Genomic DNA, 26,869 nt, shown 5'->3' with positions numbered 1-26,869 from the left:
ACCTTAGAAAGGATGGAAGGCTGAGTCAACCTTGAGCCTGGCAAGATTCGAACTTACTAATTGCAGACAGCTGGAGTTAAATTACAATGCATTAGTCTGCTGAGCTATCCAGGCTCCTTATAAATTAAATTAAATATATCTCTTTAATTTCCTCTGCAATCCAAAATAGTCTTAAAGGAGAAAAAAAAAAAATAAACCCACAGCTTCAAAGCTCCAAATTCAACTTTTCAAATTACCGTTCATTAGCCAAAAATTCCTCTTTTCCCAATCTGCTTTCAGTTTGTTAAATTACTTTTTTCAGATTTTGTTAATTAGCTTTTATTAATGGCTTCCGCTTCTTCGCCGCTGTTCCGGAAATGGGGAGGTAGCCTTTTTCTACTCCCTCCCCTCTCTGCCAATTTTCTCAAGTAAAATAGTTTTAAAAGTTCAGGAGTTAAATATATAAAGGAATCTTGTTTTCAAGACCACAAATTCTCACCCAGATGAGCCCACGTTCTCTTTTCCTTATCGTGTGGCCGGCCCGGCTTGTGACAGTTCCTAATGACTGTCTTCCCTTGCTGCTGGGTCGGAGGCTATTGCAGACACGTCAGGGAACTTGCGGCTTCCCTGTTCGTGCCTGCCTGTGCCTCCATTCTTCAGTGTCCCTACAGGACAGCTATGATCCCTGGGGATCCCCTAAAGCAGCTGAGATATCAACATTTTCCATTTGCTGTGCTGCCGCTGGCATTGGCCACACCCCAGGAATGTTCCATGTGGTGATCACATGACTACAGGACTCTGCAACTATTGATAATGGGTGTGACAATTGCCAAGCTCCCGAATTACAATCACATGACTGCAGGAACACCCTGTTGGTAATAAGTGAGAGGACCACTTTTAAGTAATTTTTCAGCACTGTTGTAACTTCAAGTGGTCACTAAGTAAATGATTGTAAGTCAAGGACTACCTGAATAGGCTTCCAACATGAGTTCTTCAGATTCACCTATGCAAATCTTTACAAACACTTAGCAACTCAGAAATTTTCTGTGCCTTTCTTAGAAGGGGATTCCTTGAACTGCTGTGAGTTTATTTCTGCATCTTTTTGATGACTTTGACTCAGTTTTTCTGCATGGGCCATTTAATAATTTATTTTTAATTCAATAATTCAATAATTAAATAATTTAATAAGGGTTTCAGTTTCTACTAAATGGTTATAAAACTTTTATCTGCAAAGTTTATTGTTTCTGGTTTTTCACCAGATGCTGCCTGTAAAAGGTTTAAAATAAAATATACACTGTTGCTTTGTTGGTGGAGGTTTTCAAACTAAAAGGATTTTCTTTCTACTTCCCCCTTCAGTGCAAGGTAGCCCTCTTGATCTGGCACTTTGCTTTTAGTGATGACTGTATAAGAAGCAAAAAAACCCCAACCAAACCCAGAGGTCAGACAACAATAAGTGCAATTGATATTGATACATCTTTGTTTGTTTCAGGGGTGTGTCTAGCAATGACTTCCCTGCCATTGAAGTCTTGTGCAAGAAAATCATGAAAGAGAAACAACTTTTTGAGCGACTGGAAATTAAGAAGGAAACTTTACTTGAAATGTTTAAGGTAGACCCTAAAATATGCTCTCATGCCAACTTTAGTTACTACAGGAGCATTTAGGTACTTTTGCAACACCTCTAATCATATGACATATTTCAAATGATTTTTACGATTCAGTTGGTGTCTTTAGAATCTTAGTTTTTGTAACTTTGAGTGTCACCAAAGGCTGGTTGAATCCATCCTTTTTCTCTGTTTAAACTATTACATTATTTCTATGTTGGATTTATGTTTTACTGACAAAGAAATAAAGGGAGACTAAAGGTAAAGTTAAAGGTTCCCCTTGCACATACATGCTAGTCATTCCCAACTATAGGGGGCGGTGCTCATCTCCGTTTCAAAGCCGAAGAGCCAGCGCTGTCCGAAGACGTCTCCGTGGTCATGTGGCCAGCATGACTAAACGCCAAAGGCGCATGGAACGCTGTTACCTTCCCACCAAAGGTGGTCCCTATTTTTCTACTTACATTTTTTACCTGCTTTCAAACTGCTAGGTTGGCAGAAGCTGGGACAAGTAATGGGAGCTCATTCCGTTATGCAGTGCTAAGGATTTGAACTGCCGACTTTTCTGATCGACAAGCTCAGCGTCTTAGCCACTGAGCCACCGCGTCCCCAAAGAGAGACACGTATAGATCTATTTCAAGCTATTTAGCTCTCATCAGCTAACCATACCTTTCTGGGATTCAAACCCAGGCTACTTGCATATTAGGTAGATGTATTAATTGGTAAGCCACGGGCTCTCCTTGCTTTGTCGTCTCCCTTTATTTCTTTGTTGGTAAAACATAAATTCAACACAAAAATAGTTTGTCATGAAAGCAACTGCCTGTGAAGACTCCTGAATTGGGGCTGAAAGGTGAAAGCGGAAGCAGTGCTCTGTCCCATAACTGGTAGACCAGGTTGCCCTGATAGACCGGTCTCATCAGAAAAATCACATTATTTCTAGACACCATGTTGAATGTGGGATGTCATGTCTGCAAAATAGGCCTTTCTTTATTTCACGGTTTTCCAACCTTGGCAACTTTAAGATGTGTGGACTTCCCCAGCCAGCCATAGAGCTGAAACCCATGAGTCTTAAAATTGCCAAGGTTGTAAATCCTGCTTTATTGGCTTATACATCCCCCTTTCCCATCAAATATAGAATCCTCACTTTGCAAACCTAATATGGCTTCATCATCATCTTCTTTTAACAACCCCATAATCCCTTGGGGGGTGGAGTCTGGGCAACTGAATGGAGCTGAGTGTTTACTGCCTGGATGCCTTTCCTGTTGCCAGTGCCGAGCTTTGTATAATTTGATATAATTGTGCCCAGAGCGAGAAATATCTGCCCCTACCTAGGATTAAACTCACAGCCTCCTGATTGTGAGGCAAGAGCTCCACCTCTAGGCTACCGCACCACTCCGCAAACCTAATATGCGTTGATGCTTTTAAATTAAGTGTAAACACAGGACTGGTTTTTACAAGAAAGCTGCAGAGATCTAAGCAGGAAATACGGTCAGAATTCAGTCTTTCCCATTAATAAACCTTCCCCTTAATGAACCTCCTCTGTGCAAACACTACAGTATGGCTTTATATATTCATCCCCTTCATTTTCAAAGTTGTGAAGTGACTTCCAGTAGGAAACATTGGACAACAATTATTAGGTTGTTGGTTTGAGCTCCAAGCTTTGCAATTTGGCTGCAAACGTTTTGTCACCATTCGAGGGGACATCGTCAGTGCGTTTTGAGTTTGAGACACAACTCAAAGTGCACAGACGATGTCCCAAATGGTGTCGAAACAGTTGTAATCAAATTGCCAAGCTTGGAGCGCAAACCAACAGCCTAACTACCAACCTGAGCTGCTAATATTCAAACACATTTCAACAACAATTATTGCTTACAACCTCCTAATTTGCAACTACTTGGATAACAGAATGCTTAGTGACTGTTCAGAGTTCTGGTCATCCCAAAAAGGGGGACTTAGGACCCAGATTTGAAGTTCTGATGGTTAGGCCCACTCAGAAGTCACATGATCAAACTTTGGGCACTTGCAATATGGCTGCATTTACAGCTGTTTGCAACATCTTGCAGTCATGCGACCACGGTTTATGATGGTTTTGCTGAAAACCAGCACTTCCAGTTTTTGGCAAAACCACACCCACAGCAAACTATAGCAAAAACCCTCTTTACAATTGTTACGATGTATGACCATAATCTACAGGTTGCATTACAGTGGTATGTCAAGGACTACCCCTGCAATGCTGTCTCATTGGGTTCTGAGACATTAAGTGAGAATCTTAATGGTTTCCTGGCCTTTGGAATACATTAGTATGAAGGGAATGCAAGAAGAAATGCATGATTAAATTCATAGTGGAAGTTTTGGGGAAAGCACAGATGCAATTGGCTGTTTTTCAAAGAATAGAAAGATATGTTTCTTATGGGTAAATAGAAGAATGTTTGCTTCAACATCAAATTACAGGCACAAGAAATTGTATCTTAAAATTAACATTAATTCTATATATTTTTAAAATTGTCTTTTGAAACAGTACAATAAATTCAAGTGTCGGATCTTAAATGAAAAAGTCACCACTCCAACTACTACTGTATACAGGTAAAACAAAAGGCAAACACCCACCTAGCCTGGATTTTCTATTACTAACTGTAGAGTCCCCAGTTTTAAACAAAATTGCCCCACTTGTAATTTGGAGAATATATTATAGGCCCGTGATGGCGAACCTAGGGCACGCATGCCACAGGTGGCACGCGGAGCCATATTGGTGGGCACACGAGCGTTGCCCTAGCTTAGCTCCAGCGTGCATGCGCGTGCCGGTCAGCTGATTTTCAGGCCTTCCGGGCCCACCAGAAGTTGGGAAACAGGCTGTTTCTGGCCTCCGGAGGGCCTCGGGGGGCGGGGAGGCCGGTTTTTTTGCTCTCCCCAGGCTCCAGAGGCTTTCTAGGTGCGACAGGAAGTCGGCAAACGGCCCATTTCTGGCCTCCGGGGGTGGGTGGGGAAAGACGTTTTCGCCCTCCTCAGGCTCCTAGAAAGCCTCTGGAGCCTGGAGAGAGCGAAAAACGGACCTTCGAATCCCACCGTGCCATCGCGTGCCAAAAGTATGGGTGCGGGTCAGGTTGCACATGCATGCGCATGCACAGGGGGTGGGGCGCAATGAATTATGGGTGTAGGCACACATGTGTGCAACCCCCCCCCCCCCGCCGCTTTTGGCATGCAATGGCAAAAAGGTTAGCCATCACTGTTATAGGCCCTTCCACAAAATACCTACCATGGAGTGTCTACCCAGTCATAACACCACTATATGGAATGGGGCTAATTGGAACAATTTATCTCCATTGCATACCTTCACTGTTTTGCAATCATGGTAACTTTAAGATGTGTGGACTTCAACTCCCAGAATTCCCCAGCCAGCCATGGGAATTCTGGAGTTTGAAGTCCACACCTCTTAAAGCTGTTATGGTGGAGAAACACTGCTGTGATCCCTCAAGATGTTGTCTGACCATTTACCTTTCTCTGTTTTCTGGGCAGGAGGGCACAGTTCCAAAGAAAACCCTGATTTATAGCAGTCTACTGTTTTATTTTATAAGAATATTGTTAGAGGCTGATTGCTGCACATTCACTTTCCTTTAATTAAAAATAAGAAGTCCGTGCTTATGACACAATTTCAAGGAACTGAACCATATCATTACCTTTTAGGTGTGGCCCTTTGATTGATCTTTGTAGAGGGCCCCATGTCAGGCATACTGGGAAAATAAAAGCCTTAAAAATACATAAGGTAAGAAATTAAATTTCATCCTGTAATTATAGTATATGTGGCTAGATCTTCATGACGAGCTTTGGGGCAATTTTTCTGGTTGAGTTTTTAAAATCGAGTCAAAACTTCCATGGAAAGATGCGTTGATTTTGTTTAGAGTTAGTAGAATCATTGGCTTTTAGTTTGAAATCATTGCAGTGTAAAAATGTTTTTAAAAGTTCTGTCTCTCTTACTGAAATGAAGAAGAGCAATATAACTGTTAAAACACCTGGGCGTACTTCGCTTTCATTGAACTCAGCAGGTCTTATATGGGAATAAATTGAACTTCTTTGTCATTTTTGCTTATTGCAGCTGTAATAAAAAAGTACCGGTAGTTTACTTTAAAATATTTCTCAAACTCATCCCATGGTTATTTCAGAACTGGTAGCTGTGTTCATTGTTGCACACTAATTTACATGTCCTCGTGTTCCCTTCCATCAAAATGTTATTTAAGAGTTACTATAGATTTGCACATCATAAGATATCCTAAATTATTTCTGAATTGTAACAAATAACATACGCTTAAAATATAGTATTTTCTACCTATGTACAATTTTAATCGACTATAGTCCATATAGATTGGAGCTAAAATTTAAAATACATGAACTGCGAGTTTGAGGGAGTGGTTTCCACCACTGATCTCATTGCCGTTTTGCACTTTAGTCTGGTCGTGTGCCAGCTATGTGTCTTGGATGTTTTGGGTTTTTTTGGTCTATGACCGCAATAAAGTATGCTGCATACACTTAAACATAGACTGAAAATGTAGCATTGGTTTCCTGTGAAATCTAATTACTCAAAGTTGCTCTGTAATAATACAATTTGTTACTGAATCTTTTCTATAACTTCAGAATTCGTCTACCTATTGGGAAGGAAAGTCTGATATGGAAACCTTGCAAAGGGTTTATGGCATCTCCTTCCCTGATGCAAAAATGCTGAAAGAATGGGAAAAGTTCCAAGAAGAGGCAAAGAACCGGGATCACAGGAAAATTGGACGGGTAAGAGGAATTTCTCACCCACTCAAGTACGCGAGGAAATATTTCTCCTGAGGTTGGGATCAGTTTGCAGGAGACTCTGTCTTTTCACATGTTTCTGTCAATTACATTTAACTGCATCCTGCTCAAATACAGGTAGTCCTCGACTTACAACAGTTCACTTAGTGACAATTCAAAGTTACAATGGCACTGAAAAAAGTGACTTATGACCATTTTTCACAGTTATGACCTTTGAAGCATCCCCAGGATCATCTGATCAAAATTCAGATGTTTGGCAACTGGTTCACACTTATGACCATTGCTGTGTCCCAAGGTAATGTGATCACTTTTTGCGACCTGACAAGCAAAGTCAGATGGGGAAGCCAGATTCACTTAACAACCAGGTGCCTAAGATATCAACTGCAGTGGTTCACTTAACCACTGTGGCAAGAAAGGTTGTAAAATGGGGCACAACTAACTAAACAAATGTCTCACTTAAGAACAGAAATTTTGGGCTCTTGTGGTCGTAAGTCGAGGGCTACCTATAGTGCATGTTTTTTTTAAAACCAATTTCTCATTCTTCTTTGCTACCCTGTTTCCCCTAAAATAAGACATCCCTTGATAATAAGCCCAATTGGGCTTTTGAGTGCATGCAGTAAAATAAGCCACCCCCCTGAAAATAAGCCCTTCCCAAAAATATTTAAACACATGCACAGCCGGTCCCTGCCATTTCCTCTGGGTTCCTCCATGCACCCCAAAATAATAAGACCTCCCCAAAAATAAGGCCAAGTGCTTATTTCAAGGTTCAAAAAAATATAAGACAGGGTCTTATTTTCAGGGAAACACGGTATATAAAATAATAGTATATCTGAAAGCAGATGCTATAAAAACTATGAGTGCATATTATGATTATTACAGAGAGGGGCAAAAGATGAATATAATGCATTTTTTCTTGCATCCTTTATAATTGCAGTGAGCTCTCTTTCTTCATCTTTGTTGGAATGTAAATTGAAGTTACTTTTTATTTTCTGTTCTCAGGAAAAAAGCCATGTGTACTTGAAAATCTGGGTATCAGGTTCCGTTAATGTGACATTTTGCAAAAACCACCCGAGATTCTCTTAAGCTTAAAACAGGGTTTTTTAGTAACGTGGGGTAGACCTTTGCTCCTATTGGCTGCTTCAGACAACCAGGGAGGAAGGTCGAAAGTGAGATATGCTTTTTAAAGGGAGGAGACTGCGACCGCAGCTTTGAAGGAAGCCATAACGCACCTCCCTCTAAAGAAATCATCTCTTATCCTTGTTGTGTTGAGTAACTTCTATCCGGTCTCCAATCACTCCTTTTGGGGGAAGATTTTGGAGAAAGGAAGCAGATTCTCTGTATCCCTTTCAGCCTGGTTGCAAGCCTTGGTTTTAGGGTGTAGCCTGTTAGTATTGGGGATGCTGCCAACTTTATTTCTGGTTTAAGGGATTTTTTTTAGTGGTTTTACTTGTTCCTTAATTACATTTTATTATTCGTAATGTACTTGGTTTTAGCAGTTTGTGGGAACACTCAGAGTCTTTGATGATCAATTAAGCAATTAATGTGATTTTGGAAAGGAATTGTTCATCTGAATATTCTCCAAAAATAATGCAACTGTTGTAAGGAAAGAAATAGGAAAACTCGTTTTGTTTTTTATCCCAAAGGATCAAGAACTCTTTTTCTTCCACGAACTCAGTCCTGGTAGCTGTTTCTTCCTTCCGAAGGGCGCTTACGTCTATAATACACTGATAGAATATATCAGGGTGAGTCATAACAATTCATCTCTGTGATACCAGCAGCACTCCTTGCTTCAATTCTTCATATAGAAGTTTGGATGCCTTTTTGCTGCAGCAGAAATGACCTTGGCTGCATTACAGTTCCTACACAATGTTCGGGTTTACACTAATCACGTTACCTTGGTTAATGCATTTATAGATGTCCATTTATAGATGTCACAAGCTGGACATTTATATATCCAGCTTGTGGCTAATATCACAATACACTCAACAGGCAAAGAATATAAGGTGCCTCCTGTATTCCCTTCCAAAGGTAGAATAAAATACCCTATTTTTAGACTATTTCATAAGCCTGGACAGCTCTAGAAGGCATTTGACTTGATAGGTCACAAGATGTACAAGTCTGTAGTGCTCCAGTGAGCGGCTCAAGTATCTTGACAATTGGCAATTTGTGAACAATAGAATCGGCTCATTTACATACATTTCTATTACTGTATTTTTCGGACTATAAGACACACCTGACTATAAGATGCACCTAAATTTAAAAGAGGTAAAGAACAAAAAACGTTTTTGGCCTTCCTTTTTTGGGGCCTTTTCCAGCCTTTTTCCAGCCCGTTTTCGAGGCTTTTTTTGGCCCATCTTCAAGACTTTTTGGGCCCATTTTGGGGGCTTTTTTCGGCCCATTTTCGAGGCTTTTTTGGCCTGTTTTTTTCCAAAAAAAAAAGGGCCAAAAAAGCCTAGAAAACAGACCAGAAAAAATGGGCCTGAAAAAGGCCTAAAAAAGCCCCGAAAACGGGGCGTGCAGAGGCCAAAAATTGGCTGGTGGGTGGGCGGGGCTTCGGCAATATTCAGTCTATAAGACACACAAACATTTTCACTCCCTTTTGGGAGACAAAAAAGTGTGTCTTATAGCCAAAAATATGGTAATTTGGATCTGATTAAATGTCTAGCCAATCTATAGACCACTATTTCTCAACCTTGGCAACTGTGTGGACTTCAGCTCCCAGAATTCCCCAGCCAGCATGTTTTAATACCTCTGATGATTATAGAACAGAGCTGGTGATTATCTCTAATTGTTCTTGGTAATACTTGCTGAACTGTCAGAATATGTGATTATTACGAATATACAAAGTATTCCATGCATAAACTATTCCATGCGTAGAATAATTTTTTTGAGGAAGTCCGTGTCTGATCCAAAGCATAGATGTGGTAGAAATGGTTTGGGGCGAGAGTGGGAAGAAGCCAAGGAGCTCAGAGGCAGACAAGAAAAAGTATAGTGGTGGTCAGTACCATCAGTGATGGTCGTGCCCGAAAGCAGTAGAATTCTGGGGGAAAATAAAAAAATGGCTGAATGATATTTTAAATCAAAAGATCGAATGGCGACCAGAGACATGCCTGCTCGGCTCCAAACCGGAAAGTATTAAAAGAGATTTATGGTATCTTGCACTACATATTATCACAGCAGCGATTGGCATATGCTCAACTTTGGAAAAATAAAAATATCCCATCAGAGGAAGCTATTATAAAAAAGATTTTAGACTGTGCAGAAGCAGATAAGTTGACCAAAAAATTAAAAGATAGAGATCAAACACAAGTATGTTTATCTTGGGAAAAATTCTATAGGTGGCTAGAGAAGAGGAAAATATAACCCAAATTAGAAGAGGAATTATATGTACTGAGAAATTTATATTATACAAGTAAAGCGAGGTCAGATAGACCTAATTGGTTTATAAAGATATGCAAGATGTTATGTCTTCTCCGGATTATAATATAGATATACAGTACCGAGGTTATCAAAGTACTGTTTATAGATATGCTAGTTTTGTTGGTTTCTGTTGTGTTGCCTTGTATATTTTGTTTGTTATTTATATAATGTGTTGTATTTAATGGAAAATGTAAATAGAAATGTAAAAAGAAAAAGTATAGAAAGATGAGGCTGGTGTATTAATACTGTGGCCAAATTTACTATAGCAGCAGTGAAGACATGCCTTCAAAGAATGCATCCCTGATTACCATAGTACAGGTAGTCTTCACTTAATGACCACAAGTGGTAGCAATTCTGTCATTAAGTGCTTCAATTACAAAGCAGAAAATCATGTGACTTTAACAGGCTTATGATGTGACTTTCCATTTGCCTATTCAACAAAACAAAACTGGTTGGAAAGCAAGCAAATGGTGATCATGTGACTATGGCTTAAAGCATTGGTCACAAAAATGTTTTAATACTGTTATTAATGGTCACTAAATGAGATAGTAAGGTAAGCAGGGACTAATTACCTGTATATTTAATTGTTTTAATTCTGAGTATGGCTCATTGGTCATGATAAAAGGATGCACAGTTCTTTTATATGTTAATGACTGGCTTATTGATTGTAATGAAGAATGTATCTGCAGTGATTAGCAGAAAATTGCTTAACTAAGCACTGATAGTCCTCGGCTTACAACCCATTTGTTTAGTGACTGAAGTTACAACAGCACAGAAGAAAATGACTTACGACCGTTTTTCACACATGCGACCATTGCAGCATCCTCATGGTCACATGATCCAAATTCGGATGTTTGGCAACTGGCTCATATTTATGACGGATGGAGTGTCCCAGGGACATGTGATCAACTTTTGCGGCCTTCTGACCAGCAAAGTCAAGTTCCAGTTAACAGCCATGTTACTAACTGAACTTCAGTGATTCACTTAACAAGTGTGGCAAGAAAGGTCATAAAATGGGGCAAAACTCACTTAACAGTTGTCTTGCTTAGCAACAAAAATGTTGGGCTCATTATGGTCATACATCGAGGACTACCTGTGTGTGATTCTCTCTGCTTAATGTAGCTCTGACTCTTTGATTTCTCACAGAGCGAGTATCGAAAACGAGGTTTCCAAGAAGTTGTGTCTCCAAACATCTACAACAGCAAGCTTTGGGTGACCTCTGGCCATTGGCAGCATTACAGTGACAACATGTTTTCGTTTGAAGTGGAAAAGGAGATCTTCGCTCTGAAGCCCATGAACTGTCCTGGACACTGGTATTGGATTTGTGCCAATTTTTAGATTAATTACTCTTTTTTTCCCCTTCCTATTCTGCTTTAAGGGACGCGGTGTCTCAGTGGCTAAGACGCTGAGCTTGTCGATCAAAAGGTCGGCAGTTCAGCGGTTCGAATCCCTAGTGCCGCGTAACGGGGTGAGCTCAGGGGCGAAATCCAGCAGGTTCTGACAGGTTCTGGAGAACCGGTAGTGGAAATTTTGAGTAGTTCAGAGAACCAGCAAATGTCACCTCTGGCTGGCCCCAGAGTGGGGTGGGAATGGAGATTTTGCAATATCCTTCCCCCAGGAGTGGGGAGGGAATGGAGATTTTGCAATATCCTTCCCCTGCCATACCCACAGAACCGGTAGTAAAAAAATTTGGATTTCACCACTGGGTGAGCTCCCATTACTTGTCCCAGCTTCTGCCAACCTAGCAGTTCAAAAGCACGTAAAAAATGCAAATAGAAGAATAGGGACCACCTTTGGTGGGAAGGTAACAGTGTTCCGTGCGCCTTTGGCATTTAGTCATGCCAGCCACATGACCACGGAGACGTCTTCGGACAGCGCTGGCTCTTCGGTTTTGAAACAGGGATGAGCACTGCCCCCTAGAGTCGGGAACGACTAGCACATATGCGCGAGGGGACACTTTACCTTTACCTTTTTATTCTGCTTTGGTCTAGAACAGTGATGGCAAACCTATGGCATGCATGCTAGAAGTGGCATGCAGAGCCATCTCTCTGGGCACGCCAGCCATTGCCCGTTGCTCTTCTGGATTCTGGAATGCATATGCATGCCGGCCAGCTGGTTGTGCGCACGGGAGCGCTGGAAACCAGAAGAGCAGCTCCCAGGCACGCATGTGTGCGCGCCGGGGAACTGCTCTTCCGGTTTCCGGTGCTCCCCCATGCATGCGTGCATGCTCCGGTTTCAGCACTCCGTACCGAAAAGGTTTGCCAACACTGGTCTAGAATTTTATACCTTACTCTTGGAACATGCTTGCAGATATTTGTCACCAAAGCCCATATGGCAATGCTTCGTTGCTGTGGCTGCGATCAATTTAGTAACTGACACATATCTGTTTAGGTAAACATGGACTGTATCTACCCCTTCTGGTGCTGTGCTTGGCTAGCTGCTTCCCTTCTGTCTGATACCTTTGGAAAACAGACAAATGTCAACAGAAGGGATCGTCCTGATTTTGTGTTTATAAATCTGCCTATAGATTGCCACAAACCAGGGGTGAAATGCTCCCGGTCTGGACCGGATTGCTCAATCCGGTAGCGATGGAGGCGGGTGGTTCGGAGAACCAGTAGCAAAAATCCCTGCCCCCCCCCCCATGCCCAGTTGAGCCACGCAATCATCAGAGGCTTTTTTTTTTACTTTTAAAAGCATTTTTTCTACAACCTCTTCGGGAAAAAAATGCTTTTAAAAGTAAAAAAAAAAAAGCCTCTGATGATCGTGCAGCTCAGCTGGGATCGTCAAAGGCTTTTAAAAGGAAAAAACCCTTTTTTTCTTTTAAATGCCTCTGACGATCCCAGCTGAGTTGCCTGATTGGCAGAGGCTTTTTTAAAAAGCCTCTGCCAATCAGGCAACTCAGCTGGGATCGTCAGAGCCTTTTGAAAGCATTTTTTTTACAAAATGCTGAAGAGGTTGTAGAAAAAATGATTTTAAAAGTTTAAAAAAAAAATTGGCCACACCCACCCAGTCACATTACCCCACACCACCAAGCCACGCCCACAGAACCCGTAGTACACAGAACCCGTAGTAACAAATTTTAGATTTCACCACTGCCACATATGTAATATAGTTTAAATGGGAAAGATAAAGGTAACATGTTGAGAATCTGTTAGTAGGATGAATGAGGACAGCAGAGATTCAAGAAGGTAGAATTTGAGTCGGGAAGAAGGGAAAAGATGCTTTTAAAAAAAGGTCAGGTTTTTGTTCTGAATGCTAAAATAAATTACAAAAAGACTTTGCTTCATCTCTGTCCTGTTTAGAAATTACAACGGTATTGGAAAAAAAAAAAGAACTTTACAACAGGTCCTCACACTTATGACCATTGCAGCATTCTTGTGGTCACATGATCAAGAATCGGGCACTTTGCAACCGACAGGCATTTACGACCATTGCAATGAACCTCAGGTGGTGCAGTGGTTAGAATACAGTAATGCAGGCTACTTCTGCTGACTGCCGGCTGCCTGCAATTTGGCAGTTCAAATCTCACCAGGCTGAAGGTTGACTCAGCCGTCCATCCTTCTGAGGGGGGCAAAATGAGGACCTAGATTGTTGGGGGCAACGTGCTGACTCTGGAAAACTGCTTAGAGAGGGCTTTAAAGCACTGTAAAGGGGTATATAAGTCTAAGTGCTATTTCTATTGCTATGTTCTGCCATCATGTGAACACTGCGTGCTTCACAACTGGCTTCCAATAAGCAGAGTCGATGGAGAAGCTGGCAATAAAATCTCAAGTCATGATCACATGATGTCTTGTTTAATGGCCATAGGTGACTCGCTTAACTGCTGCAGAAGTAAGGTTATAAATAAGTCTATTGCCATCATGTGATGTCTCCTTTAATGACTGTCTTGATTAACAACAAGAGTTGCTGCTCCCATTTGTGGTTGCTAAATGAGAACTACCTGTTGTTGTAGTCCTTGTCTAATTTCTACATGAGGTAGGAGTGACGTACAGTACAGGTAGTCCTCAATTTACCACTACAGTTGAGCCCAAAATTTCTGTTGCTAAGTAAGGCAGTCGTTAAATGATTTGTGCCCCATTTTACGATCTTTTTTACCTCAGTTGTTAAGCGAATCCCCTCAGTTGTTAGGTGAATCATGGGGTTGTTAAGCGAATCTGGTTTCCCCATTGATTTTGCTTGTCGGAAGCTGGCTGGAAAGATTAAAAATGGTGATCATATGATCCCAGGACACTACAACTGTCATTAATATATGCCATTTACCAAGGGCCTGAATTTTGATCGTAGGGTGGCTGCAATGGTCATAAGTGTGAAAAATGGTTATAAGTCACTTTTTTCAGTGCTGTAGTGCCTTCAGTGATAAATGGTTGCAACTTGAGGATTGTCTGTAATATGTCTGTCAATGATCACTACTACACTGTAGATGTACCATAGAGATGTGCAGGGTGTCAGGTTTCGAGGTCGTCTCAAATAAATTGCATTTCAAGCAAAGTCTTTGAAGAAAAATTCCCATTTATTAAGCACGACATTCTACCTCCAACTCATCGAAGCCAACACTGACTTCCAGACCCAAAACCCTCCCTTTCCGTTCCCCACTCCCCTGCACTCATTGGCCATCTTCCAAGTCATTCTACCCCTAATCTACCACTCCAGCTCAAAGGAATTTCCCCCCTCCCATCCCATCTCCTAGGGGATATTATCTCCAGGGAAAATAAGTAGGTGAAAAGTCAAACATCCCTTTCCAGACGCCTCCACTTCTCCTTCTTATGTCAGCACTAGAGTAAATGCAGCTTGAAGTGCTGACACAGTGTTTCAAATCCAAAGTTGCAGAGATGCTTCAGAGCAGCCATGGGCTTGTATGTCACACCTGTCTGCATCTTTTTCAAACATCTGAGTGATTTCCTGGGTGTGAAGAGTAAGAAATTACGTGCTTGAGTTGAGGAGGTGGTGACAGCATGCCACACCCATTCCAAAGCACTTGAATTAAGCACCTGCTGGCACGTCCTTAATTCAAGTGTGTAGAATATTTTTTGGGGGGGGGGATTGTATAGCTACTATGCAAACTGAAGAAGTGATGGTGTTAAACCTGGGCGCTCAATCCCACCCCAAGCATTGCTTACCACGCGACATTATATTAGCACTCTCTCCGAAGCTTCTCATCATGTTATGATCCTTTGTTTGAATCCCAGTTACAATGCCAGCTTGTTTGCTAGTTCATGTGAAACTCTTAAAGCAGAGATAAAAACTGATCCTGAAATCTCCTCGCCTTCCCTTTTTTTTACTAATCTTTGGCATAGCTTCACCACCCCTCGAAAGCCTGCCAAAGATTGAACTGTTTAATGAAACAGGAGAGAGAATCAAAACCACGAGGATAACCATATTCATTGTATTTAATTAATTGCATGTAAATTCAAATTCATCACACATGGGCTTTGTCTTACTGTACCTGTGTTGTTAGAGAATGGTCTTTAGAGTACTGGTACCACTTGAAAAGCAAGCATGGTCTTCAGGCCAAACGTGGTAGCTAGAAGGAATTATAAAATGTCCTTCTTTGCTGAGCTGGAAATCCTGAAACTGTAGTCCTTAACCTGTCTGGAAAACGTCTGGTTGGGGAAACTTGGCAGATTTGTAGAAAAGCATCTGTTTTTCAAGACTGTTTCTGATTCTTCATCTGGCTATTCTCAGCAATATAATCCCAGTCAGTTGTCAACTACTTGTCTTACTTTCTTCAGTCTTATGTTTGATCATCGGCCAAGATCTTGGAGGGAGCTGCCTCTGCGCCTGGCTGACTTTGGAGTTCTGCACCGTAACGAACTGTCTGGGACACTAACCGGTCTCACCCGAGTGAGGCGGTTCCAGCAAGATGACGCTCACATATTTTGTGCCATGGACCAGGTGGGAAATGATCTAGGGCAGGGGTGTCAAACTCAAGGCCTGAGGGTTGGATCTGGCCCATGGGATGCTTAGGATGGGTTGTGGGGCCGCCCTGGAAACAGCGAAGGACTGGCCCGCGGCCTCCCGAGCTCCATTTTCACTGGCAGAGGCACCGCAGGCACTATAGGTGCCCCTGACACGAGTTATGTCGAGCTAGCCACACCCATCCTGGCCATGCCCCACCCCACCACCCAAGGTCAAACACAACTGTCATGCAGCCCTCAATGAAATCGAGTTTGACACCCCTGATCTAGGGTAATTTAAGGAAGATAGTGTTGTAAAAATGAATGGATATTGATCGCGTTGGGTCTTTTCGTTTCATGGACAGATTGAAGGGGAGATCAAAAGTTGCCTGGAATTTTTGCGCACCGTGTATGAAGTTTTTGGTTTTTCCTTCAAACTTCACCTCTCTACCCGTCCCGAAAAGTTCCTTGGAGATATTGAAGTGTGGAATGAAGCCGAAAAGGTATTTGTGTCCTAAATATAGTGGTTTGTTCATTTATTTCCTATAATAATGTAGTAAGTGGGACAACATAAATCAGTCTAAGAAAGCTGTATCCAAATATATAATTTCCAATTAGTAGTTTGGGGGTTAAATTGTACGGAATCTGCAGTCCCTGATGTCCTCAAATAACCTTTCTCAAGGGGGATGAAAAAAGAACAGATTCTTTATGTGGATTTTTTTTCAATAATCTTAGATACACAGGTTCCATATAGATTAGAGGCAGCAGGAAAGGAAAGAGCTGTTAGCATGAGGATTGAGGGGGACAAAATTTAGGAGGGCAAAAGGGACTGACCCTGTGAACTGAACAAATTTGGCACAACTTTTTGAACTGACAGCTTTTATTAAAAGGCATATAATTTTCTGAACTGTAGCACGGAGGTGATTCCTTCTGATCTTTGGCTATCATGGCCGTAGGCTGCCATGAACTTTAAATGGTTTTTAACTTTTAACTTTAAAGAACCATTTAAATGGTTCTGCTACCTAGTAAATTCAGACTGCAGAATACATTTCCAGGGAAAATAGTTTTAGTGGCTCATAAATTTAGTCTAAAAGCACAAGTTAAGTATATAACTAACTGATGCTCAGCATATTTTTAGTGCACCTTAAGGGTTACTTGTCCCAGCTTCTGCCAACCTAGCAGTTCGAAAGCACGTAAAAAATGCAAGTAGAAAAATAGGGACCACCTTTGGTGGGAAGGGAACAGCGTTCCGAGCGCCTTTGGTGTTTAGTTATGCCGGGCAGATGACCACGGATACATCTTCGGACAGCGCTGGCTCTTCAGCGTTGAAACGGAGATGAGCACCTCCCCCTAGAGTCGGAAACAACTAGCACATATGTGCGAGGGGAACCTTTACCTTTACCTTTAAGGGATTCTGAGATCGGAAAGAAGAGAGTTTCCAGATAATAGGATAGCACTGTGATTCAGCCTAGCTTGGTGAAAATCGTATTTACTGATACAGAGTTTTATATATTGCCAGCTTCTTGAAACTCAAGGCAGTTAAGAAAGTAAAACAAGTAACTGTATAGCCACTGACTTGGCTATACAAACACACACACACACACTCACAAAAGTAAGACGTAAAGTCCTCTAACGTTTCTGTTGTGAGGAAGAGAAACAACCAATCATTTGGCTTTGAACAAATCTATTAATATTTGGCATATCATTTTCCACTAGCAACTTGAAAATAGCCTGAATGAGTTTGGCGAGAAATGGGAACTGAACCCTGGAGATGGAGCTTTCTATGGGCCGAAGGTTAGTAAATCACCTTAGGAGCACATTTTAAAATACTGTTTCATTTTCCACGAAATTGCTTTTGTAATTTGTTTTATTAGAGAAGCTTTGGACTGGGTACTGTTCACTTAGCTGTGCTTGACTCCCATTATACCATAATTCTCTTCAGGGCTCTGCAGTTATTTAGCAGAATATTCAGGCAGGAGGGTAAGAAAAGTTCTCTACTCACTCCTGTATACCGTAAAATCGGGACAGGTTGGTGTAGCTGTGTGACAAGCTAGCTCATTTATTCTTAGCCTTCCTCTTTGCCTGTTGAATAAGTAATCCTTATCAGGGGAGTTGATCTGAGGAATGGAATCAGTGTTTCTCAACCTTGGCCACTTGAAACTGTGTAGACTTCAACTCCCAGAATTCCTCAGCCAGCAACACTGGCTGGGGAATTCTGGGAGTTGAAGTCCACACAGTTTGAAGTCCATCTTCAAGTGGCCAAGGTTGAGAAACATTGGACTAGACCCATGATGATGAACCTGTGGCACAGGTGGCATGCAGAGCCCTCTCTGCAGACACGCAAGCCGTCACCCCAGCTCAGCCCCACCACGCATGCACGCATGCCTCCCGCCATCCAGCTAGTTTTCGCATTTCTGCCTCGCATGCAGGGGGTCGCGCGTGCATTGCTTTTGGCACGCAATGACAAAAAGATGAGCCATCACTGGACTAGACTATTAGCTAAACAGAATTGTATATAGAAGAATTGCATGTATCAGATTTGTATGTGTGATACAATGTGGTGATATTTTATATGAGAGAAATGGTGAAGACAGTCCCTCCCTAATCATTCTTAGAGTATATATGGTAGATGCAGATAGTCTTTCATCTGGCAAGATTATGTCTGTAGGAAACAATAAACAACTCAGCTTTGTATCGTTCTTGGTTTTGGTGGGCCTGACAAGTACGGTGCTTGGAACAAAAATGTTAGATCTGATTGATAGCGTTTCACTGACACTTTGCAAAATGAAAATGAGGGGAACACACCCATTTCTGTGTAATTTAGAGACAAAGACAATTCTTTGCACTATTTGTACCAAGGTGAACTAGTTTGTAAAGCAGGATGGTAAACAAATTCCTAATGAAATACCTTAGGAAACCTTTTGCTTGGTTTGGGAGGAAGCTGCTGATTATAATGATTGTGAAATGAAATAAAATAAATAAAATAAAATAAGACAGATATAGGCACCATATTTTTTAATGAAGAAGTTAATCAAGATGTAATAGAAGCAGGAGGATAATCTTGAAGCTAGTCTCTCGGTGAAAAGCTCATTTGTTCGTTTTTCCTTTTGACAACAAGGTACGTTTTCCTCAGCGGACTATTAGACAATGTGAGGATGTTTTTCATTATGACACTAATTCCAAATTAGGCACAAAATAGGATTTTAAAATGTGGAATTAAGTCATATTAAAAAATCAAGGCAACAAGGGATAGTAGCAGACTCGTTTAGAATTAAAAGCTTGAGTGAGCAAAAAAAAATTCAGCTACTACTGAAGCTTGCAGGTCTTGGTGTGGGCTGAAATGAAACAAAAATATAGTTACAGTCAATGTGTCTAAAACTCTGGCAAATGCCACACCATCCAAAATATATTCTCTAAAGGCCAGGCTGGGGGGTATATGATTCATCATATATCCAAACTACAGACTCTATATACGTCAGTGTCTCTATTCTCATAGCAGAGGTAAGTATAGGTAATCCTTGACTTAAGACCACAGTTGAGGCCAAAATTTATGTGGCTAAATGAGACAAAGTGGATTTTGCCCGATTTTACAAACTTTCTTGCCAAAGTGAATCACTACAGTTGTTAAGTTAGTAACACGGTTCTTAAGCGAATCTGGTTTCACTTTGCTTCCCCATTGACTTTGCTTGTCAGAAGGTTGCAAAAAGTGATCACATGATCACCGGGATACAGCAAAGGTCATAAATATGAGCCAAGTCTGAATTTTGATCATTTAGTTGTTGCAGTGGTCGTTAGGGTGAGAAGCAGTCATAAGTCAGCTTTTTCAGTACTTTATAACTTCAAACAGTCACTAAATGAAGCGTTATAAGTCGAAGACTACCTGTACTGAAAAGTAACATAATCCAGAGATCCTTTTTCCTCAGAGTAGTTCATTGGTAGGGCTTGTTAGCTGTCAGTTTGAGATGCTGCCTCAAACTGAGTAGAAATTTTTAAAAGTGTTTTGCTGTAAAGAATATTTGTAAGTGTCTATGGAAATTCTCAGTCATCCAAGTCATGGTTGTCCCAAGGGTTTTTTTCAAGAGGCAACTGAACTTCCTTTATTTTTTCCTTGAAGACATTTCACTTCTTATCCAAGAAGCTTCTTCACTTCTTCAATTTTTGTAAGAATCCTGTCCATGTTTGTTTGTCTCATCCTCTTCCTTTTTTACCCCCCAAAAGATTGATATCCAGATCAAAGATGCCATCGGGAGGTACCATCAATGTGCCACTATCCAGTTGGATTTCCAGCTCCCTCTGAGATTTAACCTCACATACATGAGGTAAGTACTGTATTTTTCGGAGTATAAGACGCACCTTAGTTTTTGGGGAGGAAAATAAGAAAAAAGCTGATTGGCAGGTGGATCGGCCTCCCTGAATACCCCCAAATCAGCTGTTTCCAGAAGTGAATTTTAGCAACAGGTTCCTTGGTTGTGTGCTCTGTGCCTTGCTTTTTTTTTTTTTTTTTTTTCTGCCTCTAAAACTTCTGAAACTGTTTCAGAAAAAAAGCCTCTGAAACTTCCATTTGAAAAGCTGGGCGGGGCTACATTCAGAGTATAAGACGCACCCAGATTTTCACCCTCTTTTTTTGGGAAAAAAGGTGCGTCTTATACTCTGAAAAATACAGTAGATCCTGTGATTTTATTCTGCATTTTATAATTCTAATCTAGTTAACCGGGTTTGAAAATTACACTTAATTTTATCTTCTAGCCACGATGGCAATGACAAAACGAGACCGGTGATTATACATCGTGCCATTTTGGGATCGGTGGAGAGGATGATTGCTATCCTAACTGAAAACTATGGAGGCAAATGGTATTGTATTGTTATTTTATACAGGTAGTCCTCGATTTACAGCCATTCATTTAGTGACCGTTCAAAGTTACAACAGCACTGAAAAAAACAGGACTCGTGACTGGTTTTCACACTTACTATTTCAAGTGATCAAAATTTGGGTGATTGACAAGTGGATGTATTTATGACAGTTGCATTGTCCTGGGGACATGTGATAATCATGTATAACCTTCACAAATGGCTTACGACAAGCAAAGTCAATGGGGGAAACCCAGATTCACTTAACAACTGTGGCAAAAAAAAATGTAAAATGGGGTGCAACTCAGTTAACAACTGTCTTGCTTATCAACGGAAATTTTGGGCTTCATTGTAGTCATAAGTTGAGGACTACCTGTTCACAAAAATAGGAAATCACAACTGTCAGTTATCATTAGTATTATATTGTACTCCCCAAGGTGCTTTTTTAAGAGGCAACTGGACTTTGTTTTTTTTTTCTTTTGAAAATGTTTTGCTTCTCATACAAGAAGCTTCTTCAGCTCTGACAGGATAGTGGGGAATGGAAGGATTTATACTCCTTGCAGACAATAAATCCTTCCATGACTGAGAATCTCTACAGACTTTTAGATTGTACTCCATACAATTCCAGGTAGTGTATATAATGTCCCTGCTTGCTATTTCCCCCATAATAGCAATCCTAAATCAGGATCTGACCTATTCTGAGCTACGAAGAAGAATTCTTTTCTTCTGATGCTGTAAGAAATGCACAGTTTTGAAGCCCATTCTGTGTACAGTTTCTAAGAAATACTTACAATTAATAGCAATGCAGAAGGTCATTGTTGCTAGCCCCCCCCTAAAGTTAGCAGGAATTTGCTGTTGTCTTTAAACATATAGCAGTGACGTCTGTTGTTTCTCTTTTGTCCAAGGCCCCTCTGGTTATCTCCTCAGCAAGTAATGGTAATACCAGTTGGACCAACATGTGATGAATATGCACAAAAGGTAAGTTTTAACTTTTATTTTGTCCTATAGGCAAAGTCAATTTAGGAATGCCTAAAGATGTGAACATATCCAAAAAGAGAATGGGAAGCTCCTTGGAGAAAAAACAGTCTTTGCTTTTTATGGGCAGCATAAATGGATTTTATGTCGTCAGAGACTAAAGTCCAAAAATCTTTTTAGGACATGTAAACAAAACCCACACAAGAACAGATGCAAATCACTCGCATTGCAAAGGGACTCTTTGTATGTATGGCCAATGTTTAGCTCCTTATTTACAAATCTATTTTGAAAGTGAACATCTGTCAAAGGGGAACTAAGCTAGCTGTCCAATAGAGAGAAATATTTTGGGAGATTTGTCTATTTAAGTGTGATTAAAGACTGTTCTGCTTGGGTTTTAGATGGAATAGGAATAGCATAGAATAGAATAGAGTAGAGTAGAATAGAGTAGAATAAGTGGAAAGGAAAGGAAAGGAAAGGAATGGAATGGAATGGAATGGAATGGAATGGAATAGAATAGAATAGAATAGAATAGAATAGAATAGAATAGAATAGAATAGAATAGAATAGAATAGAATAGAATAGAATAGGTGGAATGGGATAGGATAGGATAGGATAGGATAGGATAGGATAGGATAGGATAGGATATTTATTGGCCTAGTATGATTGGACACATAAGGAATTTCTCTGGTGCATAAGCTCTCAGTATATATACAAGCAACAAATGATAAATCATGATTATAATACGATCATCATAAATCATAAGATACAACACTCAGTGATAGTCATAAGATACTAAATAAAAGCAATCAACATAAATCATAAGATAGAAACAACAAGTGATAATCATAAGGAATAGGTAATGGGAAAGACAAGAAGGATAATAATAATAATAATAATAATAATAATAATAATAATAATAATAATAATAATAATAATAATAATAATAATATTACAACCCTACTACATGGTTTGATATCCTAGGGCATAAGACAGTGTTTTGGGAATTAGTTGTTTAGCAGTGATGGCATGGGAGGAAAACTGTTTTGTTTATGACTGTGCAGTTATATGCGTGTTTCTGCATGTATGTATTGCATGTATTGCTATGTTCTTGAGTAATGTATTTAGATCAGAATCGCAATTTGTTTTCATGTCTGCATCTATCTGAGTATCTTTGAAAAACATGTTATCCGAATACTTACTATATAAATATTGTAGGGCTTAACTTCTAAATGTTAATTTGATTACAGACTCTGTGACTATTCAAATGTTATATTTCTGGGGCAAAATTTGCTGTTTTGATTTGGAGAACTGCAAAGCCCCGCCTTTCCCTCCAGCATTGTCTAAAACATTGTTGATTTGATTCTCCCAAAGGTGAAGCAACAGTTCCATGATGCTGGTTTAATGGCAGACGTTGACGTGGACCCTGGTTGCACTCTGAACAAGAAGATCAGAAATGCTCAGCTTGCCCAGTACAATTTTATTTTAGGTAAAAAGTGTCTCTGTGCAGTGTGTGTATGTGTCTAGCTCCATTTGAGCAATATCTGCTTTAAAGCAGGGGTCTCCAACCTTACTTTACTTTTACTTTACTTTTATTTGATTTATATACCGCCCTACTCCCAAAGGACTCAGGGCAGTGAACAGCCAACAGTAAAATACATACATACAAAATTTAAAAAGCAGAAATAAAATTGAATTAAATAGTTTGGCCCAGACAGATTAAAACCCCAATCAATTTAAAACAAATTTAAACTTTAAATATTAAAAATACTAAAAAATATTAAAAATTGTTTAAAAAGAGGGAGAAAGTTAGGCCAGGCCCGCCTGGTGAAATAAAGAGGTCTTTAGAGCGCGGCGGAAGGTGCGCAGATCCGGGATCCTCCGTATCTCCGGGGGGAGCTCGTTCCAGATAGTAGGTGCCCCCACAGAGAAGGCTCTCCTCCTGGGGGCTGCCAATCGACATTGTTTGGCTGACGGCACCCGGAGGAGCCCCTCTCTATGAGAGCGTACCGGCCAGTGGGAGGCTATTGGTGGTAGTAGGCGGTCCCGCAAGTACCCAGGTCCTGAGCCATGGAGTGCTTTAAAGGTGGTAACCAAAACCTTGAAGCGCACCCGGAAGACCACCGGGAGCCAGTGCAGCTCACACAGGAGGGGTGTTACACGGGAACGCCATGTCGCTCCCATTACCATCTGTGCGGCCGCACTCTGCACCAGTTGGAGCCTCCGGGTGCTCCTCAAGGGGAGCCCCATATAGAGAGTGTTACAATAGTCCAGGCGGGTCTTTTGTAACCTTGGCAACTTTAAGACTTGTGGACTTCAACTCCCAGAGATCCTCAGCCAGCAAAGCTCATCAAACACAATTGTTACACACACACACACACCATCAGAAATGGTGTAGGGTCTCCTCCTGGGGGGGGGGGTTGACTAGATGACCTACAAAGTACCTTCCAACTCTGTTATTCTGTCTATTATTCTGTTACTATATGGTTTTTCCTTTCTATTTTAACACCTTCCTCATGCCTTTATTTGCTAGATGGGAGCAATTATACACAGGCCAGTCCTACTTCATGAATTTGCATCTATTTTGCTTTTGTGTAAATGCTTTGAAATGCAAATAGCATGCAAAACCTCCTTTAAATGCACAATAAACAGTTGTCGATTTCCTGCTGTTAATTTGGTAATGAAATCCAATTGATGCTATTTCTGTCATAGCAGTGGTTTTTCTGCATGCTGTTCTGTAGATTTCTTTTGAGTCACATATCTATATTGCAGTTGTCATAAGAAGAGAGAGGAGTCAGGAGGGCAGAGAAACACTAATAGAGCAATTCCAAATATTTCTGATAGAAACTGCTCCTGATAAAATGCCCAGAAACTGTTCATTGTCCCCTTAAGCAAACAATTTTATTTCCAGTCTTCTAATGAAATTATTTAAAAGTGTTTCTCAAACTTGGCATTTCTTAAGATGTATGGTCTGCCACTTCTAGAATTCTGCCTGGGAAATTTTTGGAATTGGAGTCCCACATATCTTAACATTGCCAGGTTTGAGAGACACTACATTAAATGATCTCATTTTTTTTAAAAATTTGATTTATATGCCGCCCTTCTCCAGAGACTCAGGGCAGCTTACAATGCGTTAAGCAATAGCCTTCATACTTTTTTATATTTTTACAAAGTCATCTTATTGCTCCCACAAACTGGGTCCTCAATTTACCTACCTTAGAAAGGATGGAAGGCTGAGTCAACCTTGAGCCTGGCAAGATTCGAACTTACTAATTGCACTTTCTAATTAACTTCTAATCTTCTAATTTAGAAACTTCTAATTCTGATCTCATTCAACTTTTAATCTTCTAATTTTCAGTGCTTTTTTTCAAATGACCATTGTCAATATTTTACAGTGCTCCTTTGTATGAATTATCTTGATAGATTCCTTACTCTGTTCCCCACGAATCCTCCTCAGACAGTTCATTTTGATGCCGAAGACTGACTTTTTTCCATACACCATATTTAGAAATGTATAGAACAGTGGTGTCAAACTCAAGACCCAGGGGCCAGATCTGGCCCACGGGGTGCTTAGATCTAGCCCTCGGGGCTGCCCTGGAAACAGTGAAGGACCGGCCCCCGGTGCCTCTGCCAGTGAAAAAGGAGTTCGGGAGGCCACGCGCAGCCCTCCCAGGCTCCATTTTTGGCTGCAATGGCCTCTAGCCCTTTAACAGTGAAAATGGAGCTCATGGGGGCATACTCGGTTCCCCCCTTCCCCCCAAGCTCTGTTTTCACTGCAGAGGGCTGCAGGAGGCTGTCGCGGGCGAAAACTGAGTTTGGGAGCCTATTTTCGCTAGCAGAGCGCTCAGGCCACCACAGGTGCCCCCAACATGAGGAATTTCAAGCTGGCCACGCCCACCCTGGCCATGTGCGCACGCACGCACACACATACACACACACACACACACACACACACACACGAGGTAAAACACAACCCTGATGCGGCCCTCAATGAAATTGAGTTTGACATCCCTGGTATAGAAGGAAACCCTATAATTTTTCCATACCGTTATATTGGTCATGACAATGATCATTTTCTGCATTTTCTAATAAAGGCACCATCGTTCTTGAGTATTTTATAGTAATGTATTGCATCTACTTTTCTGATGTTGACTTGTTTTTCTTCACTTTCTTCCTCTCGATCTGCCTTTTAGTTGTTGGTGAGAAAGAGAAGGCCTGTGGGACTGTGAATATCCGTACGAGAGACAATAAGATTCATGGTGAACGTACTGTGCCCGAAACAGTAGAAAGGCTGCTGCAGCTGAAGTGTGGCCACAGCAAAAATGCTGAAGAAGAATTTTAACCAAATCCTTTCCTTCTTTACCTCCCATTAGAGCTAGCTTTCTCGTTCTCTCCTACGTTAGTTTTGAGGGATAAACGTTTTGCACTATCCTGTCTTTGAAATAAATCAAACACATTTATAGGTTCAGAATTCAGATAGAGATGAAATTGAAAAATCTTTGTATGATGAGGGGGATTATTTTGATTAGCAACTGGATAAAAGCTTCTGAAATGATCTATCTAAGATCCAGAGAACAAAGGCACCATGTAAAGGCTAATCAGGGATTCAGATCAAACCTCTTCAGTGTTTTTCTTCACAGAATAAATTTGGTTAAAAATGCCTTCTGATTTTCGACAAAGAGATTGTGCCTGTGTGTTCTTTGGTGCTTTGCAGTTCCTGTTCATTCTTCTGTTTCATTTACAACAGAGTTTGTCAAACTTGGCAGCTTTAAGAAGGCTGGGAAATTCTGTGAGTTGAAAGCCACACATTTTAGAGTTCCCAAGTTTGACAAACACTGATTTACAATATCATCTAATACAGAACATCAAACTGTCCCAATATTTTCCTGTGTCAGGTCAGCTCCATTGTAAATGATTAGATTACATACACTTCTGAGTTTTAAAATAGGATCCACATCCTGCTTAAAGTTGAATAAATGACGTCTCCGCTTATTCAGCCATCATTAACTGTTTCTCCTGCATTTATCTGATGTTATGCAGTACAGAGTGGGAGACGCAGCCCTATTTATGGGTCTTCAGTTTAGGAAAGCTCATGACGTGAGCTGGGAAACATAATAGTTATAATGTCATTTGGGGAAAATTGAAAGAAGTACACTTCCTAATTTTCCAAAGAACAGAAACCTGATAAGGCTCTTAAGATGCTATTCTAAATATCTTGAGCTTTCCTGCTACTGACCAATTGGGTGAGGGGCCTCAGTTTCTTCCCTTTGGATACAAGGTAAAGGTAAAGGTTCCCCTTGCACATATGTGCTAGTCCTTCCTGACTCTAGGGGGCAGTGCTCATCCGTTTCAAAGCCGAAGAGCCAGCAC

General features: G+C 40.8%; 1 protein-coding gene across 1 annotated transcript in view; it reads left to right on the top strand.

Annotated features, from left to right (window-relative positions):
- The window catches only part of TARS1 (threonyl-tRNA synthetase 1), a 37,696-nt gene extending 11,518 nt beyond the window's left edge, over nucleotides 1–26,178 (top strand). Inside the window, exons 6-19 of the mRNA XM_070938910.1 lie at nucleotides 1,469–1,586; nucleotides 4,096–4,160; nucleotides 5,259–5,337; nucleotides 6,204–6,350; nucleotides 8,009–8,107; nucleotides 10,932–11,098; nucleotides 15,515–15,677; nucleotides 16,045–16,182; nucleotides 17,396–17,473; nucleotides 19,898–19,998; nucleotides 20,426–20,530; nucleotides 21,433–21,505; nucleotides 22,874–22,988; nucleotides 25,693–26,178. Of these exons, the coding sequence (XP_070795011.1) occupies nucleotides 1,469–1,586; nucleotides 4,096–4,160; nucleotides 5,259–5,337; nucleotides 6,204–6,350; nucleotides 8,009–8,107; nucleotides 10,932–11,098; nucleotides 15,515–15,677; nucleotides 16,045–16,182; nucleotides 17,396–17,473; nucleotides 19,898–19,998; nucleotides 20,426–20,530; nucleotides 21,433–21,505; nucleotides 22,874–22,988; nucleotides 25,693–25,841 (1,597 nt within the window). The 3' untranslated portion in view covers nucleotides 25,842–26,178. The remainder of the gene's footprint in view (nucleotides 1–1,468; nucleotides 1,587–4,095; nucleotides 4,161–5,258; nucleotides 5,338–6,203; nucleotides 6,351–8,008; nucleotides 8,108–10,931; nucleotides 11,099–15,514; nucleotides 15,678–16,044; nucleotides 16,183–17,395; nucleotides 17,474–19,897; nucleotides 19,999–20,425; nucleotides 20,531–21,432; nucleotides 21,506–22,873; nucleotides 22,989–25,692) is intronic.
- The last annotated feature ends 691 nt before the right edge of the window (nucleotides 26,179–26,869 follow it).

The sequence above is a fragment of the Pituophis catenifer genome, unplaced genomic scaffold, assembly GCF_029215685.1.
Source record: "Pituophis catenifer annectens isolate HBS135680 unplaced genomic scaffold, rPitCat1.0.hap2 SCAF_2, whole genome shotgun sequence".
Taxonomy (NCBI): domain Eukaryota; kingdom Metazoa; phylum Chordata; class Lepidosauria; order Squamata; family Colubridae; genus Pituophis; species Pituophis catenifer.
The sequence above is the reverse complement of the archived record's forward strand: the minus strand, read 5'-3'. Positions and strand labels throughout refer to the sequence as shown.